This window comes from Doryrhamphus excisus, linkage group LG7 (genome assembly GCF_037039965.1).
Source record: "Doryrhamphus excisus strain RoL-2023G ecotype Guam linkage group LG7, RoL_Dexc_Guam_v1.1, whole genome shotgun sequence".
NCBI classification, from domain to species: Eukaryota; Metazoa; Chordata; class Actinopteri; order Syngnathiformes; family Syngnathidae; genus Doryrhamphus; species Doryrhamphus excisus.
Window position 1 is genome coordinate 2,998,591 of NC_136363.1, and position 15,602 is coordinate 3,014,192.

The window sequence follows — 15,602 nt, forward strand, 5'->3', positions numbered from 1 at the left end:
TAAGTAAAAAGTCGAAATTATGAAATCCAAACTGCGCATGTGCTGAAACGCCAGTGAAGAAGGGAAGCACATGCGCAGTTTGGATCTAATAATATGGACTTTTTTAGCCTTCCCTATCTCGTAATTGACTTTTTACTTCATAATTATGACTTGCTTATCTCATAATTATAACTTTATTATCTCTTAATTTCGACTTTTTATCTCATAACTTCTGTTATTTTTAAAAATCTCATACGACGTACCTGTTGGGATATTTTTTAATCTTTAATCTTCTTTAATATAATTATTCTGAAAACAACTCTGTAAAAAACAAATAAGTAGTCAAAACTCCAGAAACGATGACAAGATATGAACTTTGTTATGATAAGATACACAATCAATGTTTTACTGTAGCAGATAATCCTGAGCAACGTCAATGTTGTCATTTCCCATCTGTAACGCTGTCGCTTACCACTAGATGGCGGTATTTAACATGTTGGACTTTTTTTTTTTCTGTATATGGCAAAGGAGGGCCGCATAGTGAAAAATTAAAGGATGTTATTTGAAGAAAATATTAATCTTTTTTTGGCTTTTATTTTAATATAATATAACTTTTAACCCAAACCTGACTGTTTGTTTGTTTCATAATATTACTACTCTTAAAATATAACATATTTTTTCTTTAATATTTCAACTCTATACTACCAAAATTGAATTATTTTGTATATTATATATAAAATATACATATATATTTCGATATTACCATTTCATTCTCATAAGTTTTTTCCCTTTTTCTCATCAGAATATTTTTTTAATTAAATAAAAAATAAATACAATAAATTTTATAATTTTTATAATTTTTTTCTCTTCATATTTTGACATTATTTTTGAGGTATTAAAACTGTTTTTTTTTTTATTTTCCAACTATTTCGAATTTCTTCAGGTAAATTTTCTTCTCGTAATTATGACTTTTTTCCATAATATTTTGACTTTATTCTCATAACAATATAATTTGTTCCATCGCATAATTTTCACAAAATTCTAACTTAATTGTTATATTTTTCTAATAATAAAAAGAAATAAAAAATTCTTTCATATATGCTGCTATAATGAAATTATTTTTCCTCATAATATTACAACGTTTTTCCCTTTATTCTTATTATTATTCTTTTTTTTTTTTGTGAAATGATACGTTTAGAAACACTTAGAAAGGCTGAATTGTGCACACGAGGGAAGAGATTTTATTGGAATAAAATAATAAAACAATCTTACCGATATAATGTATCAAATCTAACTCTTATTTCTCTCCTTTCGTTTCACCGTCTGAGCAATGCGACCCCTCACCCTCCTCTTCCTCTTCCTCTTCCCTTTTTTTGTTCAGCGGGTCCCTGAGTGCCATCACTTCCTGTATCTTTACGTAGGGCTCACACTCTGCGGCAAAGTGGTTTCTCTAAACCGGAGAGACATCAGAAATCTTCACTGACGCTGAACACTGAAGACAGTGAACAGTCCAGACAATAAAGGAGAAGGCTTGACAAGAACCACGTTCGAATCCTGGAGTGGTCAAACCTCTGCGATTTTTTCCAAAGAAAATCTGCAGTGCGAGTTCTAAGACTTGAGTTGCCAAGCAACAGCCTCCAAATCTTTAGGGACAAAATCCCTTCTGAGATGTCCACAATCCCGTTGTTGAACATCAGCAAGCCAACGGAGGTTTCTCCACATTTTGGACACTAAATACTTCTTTTCTTTAGATACTCTGTCTCTCGCTGCTAAAATAAACCTTCCCAGTAAAAATGAGTGGATGTGGATGTGGATGAGACCCACCTGGAGACAAAGACGCAGCAGACCTTTACCTCCATCTTGCATCTGCAAGGATGACAGGAACTGTGGTAGAGACAGCTCCGTTATCCTGTTACCTACACAAATATATATATAGCATTAATACCCTGAAGCAAAGTGTAATACAGTAGAACCTTGGCTAGCATCATCTCTTCCAGAAGGTCCGACTCTAACCAAAACATTCATACTCTAACCAAATACATGATGCCCATAAGTGATCATGTAAATTCGACTCAACTCAACAATCAGGATCAAAACTAGCAGACTGCTTTAGCTTTTTCTAAAAGTGGTGCATTCAGGTGCATCACATGTCTCCTCGGATATAAGTGGACACACCCACACATGCACATTGGAATCCTCCTGACTGTGTGACCAGCATGCTAAGCGGGTACTCACCTGCCAGGTTGAGGGAGGCGAGGCTGGAGTTCCCGGGAAGAATGAGATCTCCATTCCTGTGTTCCAGGGAATCACTCACGAGCAGATTCGGCATCTCAACTGTTTTTTTCTGCTGATGGGAGTAGAAGACACGCAAATGCTAAATTTAGCAAGTTGAATATTGATATATTTATCATATATATTTTATCAATACTGGAGTGGATGATACCTCTTGATCAGTTACTTGTCCTCTTTCGTCATTGTCTTGACCGTCTGCTTGGTCGATTGGAGGAAGCAAGAAAAATACTTTTTATTTCATAATTATGGCTTGCTTATGTCATAATTATAACTTTATTATCTCTTAATTTCGACTTTTTATCTCATAACTTCTATTTTTTTTTTTAAAAACAAGATTCGCCTTGAACAATAAAAATACATATATAATTATTCTGAAAAAAAATATTGTAAAAACAATATAAAATGGAATTTTGCATCATAATTGTGTTCATGATTTGAATGCACCAATGAAATATTCACGAGTCGGTTATTATATCTGTGAAATGTGTTGATTTTTCTTTTCAACCGCAGTGCTAAGGCTGCCAACACAGACGACTATTTGTCGCCATCTAGTGGAATAATACGGTAACGTACCAGGAAGTGAAGAGATCTGTTTTAAAATCACCGAGCTATGTATATTGAAGCCCGTTTCCGCCAGAAAAAAAATGAAATATTAAAAATGTAGATAAGAAACTCATAGTTATGAAATAAAAAATCAAAGTCAAAAGATAAGAAAGTCATAGTTATTAAGTAAAAAGTCTACATTTTGAGATCCTAACTGCGCATGTGCCGAAACTCCAGTGAAGAAGGCAGCACATGCGCAGTCTGGATCTAATAATATGGACTTTTTAGCCTTCCCTATCTCGTAATTGACTTTTTACTTCATAATTATGACTTGCTTATCTCATAATTAGAACTTTATTATCTCTTAATTTCGACTTTTTATCTCATAACGTCTATTATTTGTTTAAATCTCATACGACGTACCCTTTGGGATATTTTTTAATCTTTCCGTGGCGGATTGACGACAAGATTCGCCTTGAACATTAAAAATACAAAAATAATTATTCTGAAAATAACTCTGTAAAAACAAATAAGTAGTCAAAACTCAAGAAACGATGACAAGATATGAACTTTGTTATGATACGATACTGTAACAGTAAATAATATTATTTTTAATTTAATAATATTACTACTCTTATTACTACTCTTAAAATATAGCATATTTCAACTAGATACAAAATTCAATTATTTTTATATTATATATAAAATATTATTTCTATATTACCATTTTATTCTCATAAAATTTTTCATTTTTACTCATCAGAATAATTTTTTTTTCTTCATATTTTGACATTATTTTTTAGATATTAAAGCAATTTTTTTTCATTTTCCAACTATTTTGAATTTCTTCTGGTAAATTTTCTTCTCGTAATTATGATTTTTTCCATAATATTTTGACTTTATTCTCATAACATTATAACTTGTTCTACCGCATAATTTTCCCCAAATTATAACTTAAAAAATTAATAATAATAAAAATAAATAAATAAATAAAAAACTCTTTCATATATGCTACTATAATGAAATTATTTTTCCTCATAATATTACAATGTTTTTCCCTTTAATCTTGTAATTACATGTTGGATTTTTTTTTGTGGTGAAATGATATGTTTAGAAACACTTTAGAAAGGCTGAATTGTGCACATGAGGGAAGAGATTTTATTGGAATAATTACTACTATATATTACTATATTACTACTCTTAAAATATAACATATTTCATATTTTTATTTTGTATATTATATATAAAATATACATATATATTTCTATATTACCATTTTATTCTCATAAAATGTTTGATAAAATTGAATAAAATGTCGATTGGAGGAAGCAAGAAAATGTATGAAAACATGAATGGGAAAAAAAGTATTAATACGTCATAGCTAATCACCTTTTTTTGAACACTTTTGGTCTTTTCCCGGCGCACGTTTCCCCTCCGGTTTTGATGACTCCTAAGGAAAAAAAAATAAAAATAATAATAATAATAATACAACCTTGAAAAAGGACAGCCATCTGACTGTTCATTCATTCAATCATATACTTTATTTACGTCATACCCGTTTTTTAGCCGTGCTTTTGCTCTCTCCTTTGCCGGAGCTAAGTGAAGCGGCGCTAGCTGCAGAAGGGAGATGGTCAGCGGGCAGCTTGGCAACAGACGATGGGTCAACATCTGCTGGAGAAGACGACTGAAAAAAGGCATAAAGTATGTGAAATATTATGTTGAAATATTCATAGGCCGTATGGTTGCCACCGTGCAATTTCTTTATTCACGAGGCAAGTGTGAAACGTTTTGTTTCAAAATAAATGCAGTCATCAAGCAGAATTGCCAAAGAAATAAGTGAATATTTGGTCTGTGAGATTTGCGGAGTACCGCTAGGCACTGTTGTTGCACACCTATTTATTTATTTATTTGTGTTTGACCTTAGTCGACTATGGACATAATCTAATGAATCAGATTTGACGATGAAAATCCTTAGTCAAAGTATATGCAAAAATAAAAAAAATAAAAATAAAAATAAAAATAAAAATAAAAATAAAAATAAAAATAAAAATAAAAATAAAAATAAAAATAAAAATAAAAATAAAAATAAAAATAAAAATAAATAAATAAATAAAAATAAATTAGGAAAGCAGGAAGCGAACAAATGTAACAGTTACTGATTGTAAAAGTACCAGATGGAGGGGTAGGATTTAATAAGCTTTGCTTCTTCCTACTCCTTTTGGACATGTGGAACTGTGAACTGATTATGGGATGCATTCAATTGTAATCTGATGCATGTTCAAATGAAATTAAACCATTACCATTTATCTAACACCATAACAAAACAATGAAACATTTAAAAATAAAATAAAAATAAAATAAAATGGAATAAAATGGACTCACCATAGATGCCAATTTCTCCTCCTCAGTCAGCCATTGTGGTTGTAACTTGGCTTGTCGAAAAAGTTTGCTCTGATGAACAGAAAAAGGCTGATGTCACTAAAGGCCAGCTAGCTGGCCCTGAGAGGTAAACATTTTTTTTGCTCATTTGTAACCTGTATAAGCGAAATAAAAATTTTTTTTAAATGTGACCCAGGCCTCTCTCGTACGTGGATGCAGTGGAACCTCGGTTAGCGTGTTTTTCGTCAGAAATTCACAACAAAATTTGACCTCAGTTTGCGTACATTTTTTTCCAATTAGCGTATAATATGTGCAAGTCCAACTTAGCGTCCTAGCATTCAATTGTTAGCATCCTATTAGCTTGCTAATACATGAAAACAGGAAGCTCTGTCACTGTTCTATGATGATGTCATCAGCCACTAAATGTAGTTCTTTGCTAACTAAAACAGTTACAGCACAAGTCTGAAAATTGTTGACACACTTGTATGGTTTTTAACTTTTATTGTACTTTTATTGTACTTTTATTTTAGCTTTATTTTAGCTTTATTTTAGCTTTATTTTAGCTTTACTTTAGCTTTACTTTAGCTTTACTTTAACTTTACTTTAACTTTACTTTAACTTTACTTTAACTTTACTTTAACTTTACTTTAACTTTACTTTAACTTTACTTTAACTTTACTTTAACTTTACTTTAACTTTACTTTAACTTTACTTTAACTTTACTTTTACTTTTACTTTTACTTTTACTTTTACTTTTACTTTTACTTTTACTTTTACTTTTACTTTTACTTTACTTTTACTTTACTTTTACTTTACTTTTACTTTACTTTTACTTTAACTTTTACTTTAACTTTACTTTACTTAATGCCGCTAACCAAGGTTTCATTGCAAAAATCCAAAATGTATCCAATGCTACTGTAGTCTGAATGTTCCGTTAACGTATATCAAACCTTTACATCACAGAAAAGTTCTTCTGTACCCCCTAATGGACCCCCCCTTGTCTGAAGAACCAGACTTGGCTGTGGACTACATACACTGTACCGGCTCCTTATGCTTGTGCCACGTATTGCATTGACATTAACCACATAAAAAGATCCAAAAAGGGAATCATACCATGAAGCGTGAACGTAGCTTTACACAATACGTCTTCTCCAGAAGCATTTTCCTTCTTTCCACAGTTTCTTCATGGGTAAGCACAATCTCGCCAAGAACCTGATAATAGAAAGAGTCAGTAAGGACATACACTACCGCTTAAAAACGATGCACTGCAACAAACTTGCAACTGTGCGAGAGGACAAATATCTGAGAGTGTGTAGTTTAAGACAAAGATGCCTCACAGCACGAAATAGTACCCGTCAAACGCCAGATTACAACTGAGCGCATCCCATAATCAGTTCACAGTTCCACATGTCCAAAAGGAGTAGGAAGAAGCAAAGTTTATTAAATCCTACCCCTCCAGCTGGTACTTTTACAATCAGTAACTGTTACATTTGTTCACTTCCTGCTTTCCCAATATAGTTTAAGTTTGTTTTTTTTTGTTTTTAAATTTTTTGATTGTAATTTTAATTTGTATCCTAATATAATTTTAATTTTAATTTGTATCCTAATATAATTTTAATTTTAATTTTAATTTTAATTTTAATTTTAATTTTAATTTTAATTTTAATTTTAATTTTAATTTTAATTTTAATTTTAATTTTAATTTTAATTTTAATTTTTTTAATTGTAATTTTAATTTGTATCCTAATATAATTTAAGTTAGTTTTTTAATTTTAATTTGTATCCTCATATAATTTAAGTTAGTTTTTTAATTTTAATTTTAATTTTAATTTTAATTTTTTTGTTTTCAATTTTTTTAATTGTAATTTTAATTTTTTTGTTTTTAAATTTTTTAATTATAATTTTAATTTGTATCCTAATATAATTTAAGTTAGTTTTTTAATTTTAATTTTAATTTTAATTTTAATTTTAATTTTAATTTTAATTTTAATTTTAATTTTAATTTTAATTTTAATTTTAATTTTAATTTTAATTTTTTAGCTAATTGGTTATTTTTAGCTAATTGGTTATTTTTAGCCTTATGGATTATTTTAGCTGTTTGAAGATGAACTATATCAGCAAGTTGAAGTATTTGTGATTTTAGAAATAAAGACTTAGTATGTTCTCTGTAGGCGGCATTATGAATTATCCTTACTGACCTTTTTTGCAGTACATTTAGCGAGTGAAGACAGTGTAGATACGTTAAAAAAAAAAAGCACATCTCAGGTCAATAACTACCATAGCCAGTTCCGTCGCCCCCGAGTCGCCAATCTGATTGTTGGAAAGTGAGAGGAACAGCAAAGTACGATTGAAACGCAGGCCCTGAAAATGACAACAAAAGAGTCATGAACCGATTTGAGTCGTCTGAGTCGTACACAGTCACTTACACTGTAGTCGTACCTTTGCAATGTACACAGCACCGGCATCCCCGATATGGTTGAATGACAGGTTCAGTGAAACGAGGCTCCAGTTTGCATATCTGTTTGTTGAGAGAGCCAACCCAAGAAGGCGTGCGCCCTCGTCTCCGATCTGGTTGTTGCGCAGGTACAAGTGTGTGAGACTTGTAAATAAAGAAGTACACAAAAGGAATCGGATTTAGTTGACATCGGGTTTTGTAGTGCAAGGGTGATTTTTTTAAAAGATTGACACTCACACGCTTCCTTCCGATAAAAGATGGTGGTGGCTGTGTTCTAAGAGAGGGTTGCCTTCTAAAGTTACAACCCTATTAAAATTCAGTGTATGAATTACATTGAAGAGGGATTCAGACCTGGATTCAAGTCAAGTCAAAGAACTGCTCAACTCACCTGAGACTCAAGCTTAGAGATATAGCCTCTGATAGCGTGATAACCATTGGATCCGTCAATCCTGCCTGCCAAAAACTGGACAATGGTGAAAAATGAAACACAGATAGTAATAATATTTGCGGAATGATATTTGTGACCGGTGGCGTGCGGTGAGGTTCATGGCTGGTGAGGTACTGACTGCTTTGTCAGTTTTTTTTAATGTTTTTGGAATGTGGGAGGAAACCGGAGTACCCGGAGAAAACCCATACATGCATGGGGAGAACATGCAAACTCCACACAGAGATGGCCGAGAGTGGAATCGAACTCAGGTCTGGTAGCTGTGAGGCCTGCGAGCTAACCACTTCCTCGCCGTGTAGCCGCCGAGTCACTAAAACGGTAGCAGAAATTGACTTTGTCCTTGGACACTACAATGCAGATCATTATAAGCAGCTGGTGGAAAACTTCCGGAAGTCAGCCAAACAACCATTCACACTCACATTCATACCTATGGACAATTTGGAGTCGCCAATTAAATTAGCATGTTTTTGGAATGTGGGAGGAAACCGGAGTACCCGGAGAAAACCCACGCATGCACGGGGAGAACATGGAAACGCCACACAGAGATGGCCGAGAGTGGAATCAAACTCAGGTCTGGTAGCTGTGAGGCCTGCGCGCTAACCACTCACTCACCGTGCAGCCGCCAAATCACTAAAACATTAGCAGAAATTGACTTTGTTCTTGGACACTACAATGCAGATGATTATAAGCAGCTGGTGGAAAACCTCCAGAAGTCCGACAAACAACCATTCACACTCACATTCATACCTATGGACAATTTGGAGTCGCCAATTAAATTAGCATGTTTTTGGAATGTGGGAGGAAACCGGAGTACCCGGAGAAAACCCACGCATGCACAGGGAGAACATGCAAACTCCACACAGAGATGGCCGAGAGTGGAATCGAACTCAGGTCTGGTAGCTGTGAGGCCTGCGAGCTAACCACTTCCTCGCCGTGTAGCCGCCGAGTCACTAAAACGGTAGCAGAAATTGACTTTGTCCTTGGACACTACAATGCAGATGATTATAAGCAGCTGGTGGAAAACCTCCAGAAGTCCGACAAACAACCATTCACACTCACATTCATACCTATGGACAATTTGGAGTCGCCAATTAAATTAGCATGTTTTTGGAATGTGGGAGGAAACCCACGCATGCACGGGGAGAACATGGAAACGCCACACAGAGATGGCCGAGAGTGGAATCAAACTCAGGTCTGGTAGCTGTGAGGCCTGCGCACTAACCACTCACTCACCGTGCAGCCGCCAAATCACTAAAACATTAGCAGAAATTGACTTTGTTCTTGGACACTACAATGCAGATCATTATAAGCAGCTGGTGGAAAACCTACCGAAGTCCTACAAAGCAGTTGGCTTTGAAGATACATTTATTTAATGTTATCACTAGTGTGCCTCACCCCACCCCCCACCCCCGCCCCCACCCCACCGCAGGTCACCGCTCGTGGCTTACTCAAGGCTGTGCAGCGTATGAATGGAGGAAATCATCTTGCTCAGCACTCGGATGACCTGTTCTTCTACTTTCCATCCTGTGAATAATCATACCAACATGATACTGTCATTCATGGTCACTCTACAAGTCAAGCATACTGGTACCAGTCATGGTACCATAATGGTGCATTCTGCAGACTTGCATAGGCAACCCAGATTCGTTTCCCTGCCAATGCTCACCACCCAACCATTGGATCGTTCCAGTGAGAGATCACTGGAAAGTACATTGGAAATTAGGTCAATGAACTGTAACTGTTACATTTGTTCACTTCCTGCTTTCCTAATATAGTTTAAGTTTGTTTTTTTTGTTTTTTCATTTTTTGACACGTACCGATTTTAATTTAATTTAATTTAATTTAATTTAATTTAATTTAATTTAATTTAATTTAATTTAATTTAATTTAATTTAATTTAAAATTTAATTAATAAAAATTAGCATTAATAAAAATTAATAAATTAATTTTTAATTAATAAAAATTAATAAATTAATTTTTAATTTTAATTTTAATTTTAATTTTAATTTTAATTTTAATTTTAATTTTAATTTTAATTTTAATTTTAATTTTAATTTTTGTCACATACCAAAGTACGAGCTGATATGATTATCCAATGACATAATGGGTATCATAGTAACTGTCAATAAAGTGATATATATAGCACATCATGACTGGTTCAAGCTTATTAAATCCTACCTCTCCGTCTGGTACTTTTACAATCAGTAACTGTTACATTTGTTCACTTCCTGCTTTCCTAATATAGTTTAAGGGGTTTTTTTTGTATTTTATTTAATTTTTTGTCATGTACCGAAGTATGAGGTGATATGACCATCCAATCCAATCCTGCTTTTCTAATATAGTTTGAGTATTTATTTTATTTCTTAATTATTTTATATTTATTATTATTAATATTTTTATTCAGTATTTATTCATTAATTTTAATTTTAATTTTAATTTTAATTTTAATTTTAATTTTAATTTTAATTTTAATTTTAATTTTAATTTTAATTTTAATTTTAATTTTAATTTTAATTTTAATTTTAATTTTAATTTTAATTTTAATTTTAATTTTAATTTTAGTAGTATTTTTTAAAGTAAAATGAGGTGTAATGTCTAGAAGTATTTGTCTGATGTGTGTTGGAAAGACTCTTTACCAAAAACCTTCATGCTCTTTGGACTGAACGGGTCTCCATTCTCCAGCTCCACTTGGAGGGCCGGTTTCAACGCATCAGATACGGCCTTTTTGTGGGCCTGCCTGCCACCTGAAGAAACATGAAACGATTAAATATACAGTACTTTGGTAGAAATGGGTTTCGAACAAAACAGATATTGCAAATGTACTTGAAGGTGACATTGTACAAGAGACCTTGCGGAAGTAACTTAAACCCTAATACCCAATCCCCACCCATCGGGAGGAGTCCCCAGTGACCCAGTACACACTGAAAAGACATAGACTGTGTACTATGTGTACTGTGTGTACTGTGTTAATCATAAAAAGGTGATGCTTACCTGTGACGACTTCTTTGAATTCTGCGTTGGTGTTAGACTTGGTCTTCAAAGTTGGAACATCTTTCATCTCCACAAGAGCACAGAGCCCAGGAAAATCGGTCATCACATTACCAGAGCATTCATAGTCATCTGTGAAGACCGGGTGCAGGGCAACATTAAAGCAGTGAGGTCCAAAGTGCAGCCTGGGGGCCATTTTTGGCAGGAAGGTGCCGTTTTTTTTGTATTCTTATTGGCTTTTTGCATGTTGTAAAAAAAATAAAGGGAATGAATAAATTGGCATTTTTAACACACAAGACAGGATTTGAACCACACTTTAAGTACTTTAAGCACACTATTAGCAATTCTATGTTTGATCAAAGTTACTTAAGATTTGTCAGATCTAACACAATGTTAATCGTATTTCACTGCTTCCTGGTTCAGCACTATGAGTTCACTATAAGTGAAATGGACTTGAGTTCAACTCGCCAGGAGTGCCGTATAAAGTTAGGACACTTCCAAGGTCTCCTGACTGCCAGGAAGGGGGCAAAAAAATTGGTACAACAGGGTTATTTTGGGTTATTTGCTTTAGACTACTGAGTGTCACGCACATACGGGCGAATATTGTTCAGTGTTACATTAGGTAAGTCGCACATGGCAGACATGATTGTTTTGGGTTTGACACACCTGATATATATATATATATTATATATATATATGCCGATTTTAACAGAAATCGGCATATCAATCAGATTATTTACATGACTACTCAACATAAACGATTGCTAGTAGCAGTTACGACCCCTGTCATCATTATTATTAAGTTTTATCAGTTTCAGTTTTCATTGGGAAAAAGTTACAACAGTTATAAATATCATGCAAAATCAAAATGTGACTCAGTTAAAGTGCATTCTCAGTCCTATATTATGTCATATTAGTTTTCATAAAATGCGCTTATGGATCCATTATTGTGTATCATAACACCCCAAGATCATAATCAGCCAAATGTGCCTTTTGGAGTTACCAATTTTGACAAGAAAAAAATAGATTTTCCAAAGTTTTTTTTATATTCATTGTATAAATATGACGTTATGCTGTTAGAAATGCATATTAAAAAATTAAAAAATTAAAAAATTAAAAAATTAAAAAATTAAAAAATTAAAAAATTAAAAAATTAAAAAATTAAAAAATTAAAAAATTAAAAAATTAAAAAATTAAAAAAATAAAAAATTAAAAAATCAAATAAAATAAAAAATTAACAAATAAAATTAAAAATAAAAAATTAAAAAATAATAAACTGCCAGCAGACAATGGAAAAAAAATATATATGTATATATATATTAATAGCAAAGTGATTATGACATATACATTTCCAGAAAGATATTTTGTTATTCCTTTCCCAGTAACATATTTTTTTTACGATGAAATTAGGTATATTAAATCTGCAAAAGTTGCATTTTCATATCTAAATAAAATGTAAACAAATGATATATGGTTCTCTATACCTTATAAATAAACCACAAGTAATTTTCCCAACTTCTAAAAACATTTTATTTACTTCCAGAAAACATGAAAATGACATAACAGGGTTTTGGGTTTTATTTTAGGATAATATTTTTTTTTATCAATATCAATTATCCATTTATGTATTATTTATGATTTCAATCAGAAACGTGATCATTCCACTTCAGGGAATATGAACTTGAATAAATGTTATCAGCTCAACTTCCAGTGATGTAACCCGGACGGTCCTGGCTCACATTGACTTTCAGGGGTTTCGTTAAAGTGAAGCGGTGCCTCTGATTGAAGCGTAGAACTGGACCTGACCCTGGTTTGAATCTTTGTGTTCCTCCATTTCTTTCTGTTGGCCATCTTCTCTCTTTGACTTTGCTCGTTATCGCACTTCTTCTTTCCTGCCTCTCTGTCTTTGTTCCATTTGTCCCTCCCTTGCTCAAGGTACTTTCTTCTTCTTTCCGGGTTCGCATCACGGCGCGCCCGATATTTCTTTGCTATCTCGGCTCCGCTTGACCTGATTCCTTGAAAAAGACAATTCAAAAAGGTTGCCTTAACTCCCATAACTGAAATATGTGTCATAATGTGTCAATATATCGTTGACCAGGTGCTTAATGATGTGGCCATCATCATGAGCAGCGCAGTCCGGCGCAGCGCGGCGCACCCACTCAAATAAGGAGGAGAGACAATTCAAAAGGTTGCCTTAACTCCCGTGTCATAATGTACTTAGAGATAAAGGGCTATATATCGTAGACCAGGTGCAAAGAGATGTGGCCATCATCATGAGCAGCGGAGTCCGGCGCAGCACGGCGCACCCACTCAAAGAGGGAGGAGAGACAATTCAAAAGGTTGCCTTAACTCCCGTGTCATAATGTGCTTAGAGATAAAGGGCTATATATCGTAGACCAGGTGCGAAGAGATGTGGCCATCATCATGAGCAGCGGAGTCCGGCGCAGCGCGGCGCACCCACTCAAAGAGAGAGGAGAGACAATTCAAAAGGTTGCTTTCACTTCCATAACTGAAATATGTGTCATAACGTGCTTAGAGATAAAGGGCTATATATCGTAGACCAGGCGCTAAGAGATGTGGACATCATCATGAGCAGCGCAGTCCGGCGCAGCGCGGCGCACCCACTCAAAGAGGGAGGAGAGACAATTCAAAAGGTTGCCTTAACTCCCGTGCCATAATGTGCTTAGAGATAAAGGATCATATATCGTAGACCAGGTGCTAAGTGATGTGGACATCATCATGAGCAGCGCAGTCCGGCGCAGCGCGGCGCACACCCACTCAAAGAGGAAGGAGAGACAATTCAAAAGGTTGCCTTCACTTCCATAACTGAAATATGTGTCATAACGTGCTTAGAGATAAAGGGCTATATATCGTAGACCAGGCGCTAAGAGATGTGGACATCATCATGAGCAGCGCAGTCCGGCGCAGCGCGGCGCACCCACTCAAAGAGGGAGGAGAGACAATTCAAAAGGTTGCCTTAACTCCCGTGTCATAATGTGCTTAGAGATAAAGGGCCATATATCGTAGACCAGGCGCTAAGAGATGTGGACATCATCATGAGCAGCGCAGTCCGGCGCAGCGCGGCGCACCCACTCAAAGAGGGAGGAGAGAAGATGTGGCTCATTTGCATACTAACAGTAATTGGATGTTTACTGAGGGAGGGCAGGGAGGGCTATGAAAAAGTATCCAGCACAGGAATGGAGATGAGCGATTCTTTTTTTTTTTTTTTAGGGGAGTCGGTCCCGGTTGGCATCATACTTTCAGCTGCCATCAGGTTGAATTCCTATTACGCATGACGGCTTTGATCTGACATCAGATGTGATGAGACAATTACTACAAAAAAAATGTACATACTGGTTCAGACACTTACGTTAATGAGTGATTGTTGGTTGCATTGTAATGTGCCTTACACTCTGAAAAACCTGCAATGTGATTTTTTTTGGTTGATGTGTCTGAACTGTGCAGGGTGCGCCTCCCCAGGTGCGCCGCCACGCCAAACTCGGTGCAGCCCAGTCTACTAAATTGGCTGCGCACAGTGGTGCGCTGGATGAAATTACCACTGTGTCGGGTGCGCCACGCTCCGCAACAAAATTAGAGCCCAAATAGTTGAATAGTTTCTGTGCCTAAATATATAAAATTGTGAGCCAAAAAGAGATGGAAAATTGGTTAGAATTAGTTTATACAATATGGGCCAAGGTAGGAAGGGGATTGTTATGTAAAATGTAGCATATGTCCATGTCTTTTTGGCTAAAGTTAGCATTATTACATCGGCATGATGACTGTGTACGCTTAACAAATATAGTTTAAAAAAAATTTAAGTGATTATGTTAAATCTTATTTCATCAAGCTTGACACCATTGCACTATAAACATAAGATGAATAAAAGGTATATAAAGGGTGACTACTTACTAGAAAAGTAGCTGATGTTCATTTCCTCCATTGACGAAAATGGAGGCAATGGGAAAGTGACGTCACTGCTCATATCTATGATTCCTTAAAGGGAAAGTTCCCTTATAATGACAGGCGACATTAAAATATAATAGTAATATTATTTATATAAGACTCATTTTAATCATATAACCGGGCGAGGACGATACAATCATATTAACAGACACCAAAAGGCACTTTTGGCTGATTATTTACCCCACGATATAGACCAATGTACTTACCAAACGTCCGAGTAGCCGATGTTTCATTGCTAGGAGCTCCTGTGGAACAATAGGACAATTTTTTTTTAATAATAATGCAGTAGTTGTGTCAAATAGTCTGTAAAACATTTAAGTTGACAGATGAAATCTACCTGTTTGGACCGGAGCCGGCTCTTCAACTTCTGGGGCAGTTTTCTCTGACTTCTCTTTAGCTTGTTTCTTCCTCGCCATGTTTATGTCTTTACAGTGTTGCCAGGGGAGGCGGAAACTACGCGTAACTATGGCAACGTTCTATGTAAGCAACGCGAGACTTAATAGCCAGACACATATCTGTCAACTCTGCCGTTTACACCGGGGAACTACTGTATTTTGT

At 34.8% G+C, this 15,602-nt stretch overlaps 1 protein-coding gene across 1 annotated transcript; it reads right to left on the minus strand.

The window, feature by feature from the left end:
• Nucleotides 1–1,276: 1,276 nt before the first annotated feature.
• Nucleotides 1,277–15,602, minus strand: lrrc71 (leucine rich repeat containing 71). The gene is made up of 17 exons (XM_078792554.1): nucleotides 15,382–15,602; nucleotides 15,251–15,289; nucleotides 11,085–11,213; nucleotides 10,730–10,837; nucleotides 9,542–9,617; nucleotides 8,037–8,111; nucleotides 7,886–7,954; nucleotides 7,633–7,792; nucleotides 7,471–7,554; nucleotides 6,307–6,405; nucleotides 5,197–5,265; nucleotides 4,370–4,498; nucleotides 4,204–4,264; nucleotides 2,423–2,466; nucleotides 2,215–2,326; nucleotides 1,804–1,895; nucleotides 1,277–1,429 (listed from the first exon to the last, which is right to left on the minus strand). The coding sequence occupies exons 1-17, from the start codon at nucleotides 15,458–15,460 to the stop codon at nucleotides 1,277–1,279; spliced, it is 1,578 nt and encodes a 525-aa protein (XP_078648680.1). The 5' UTR covers nucleotides 15,461–15,602.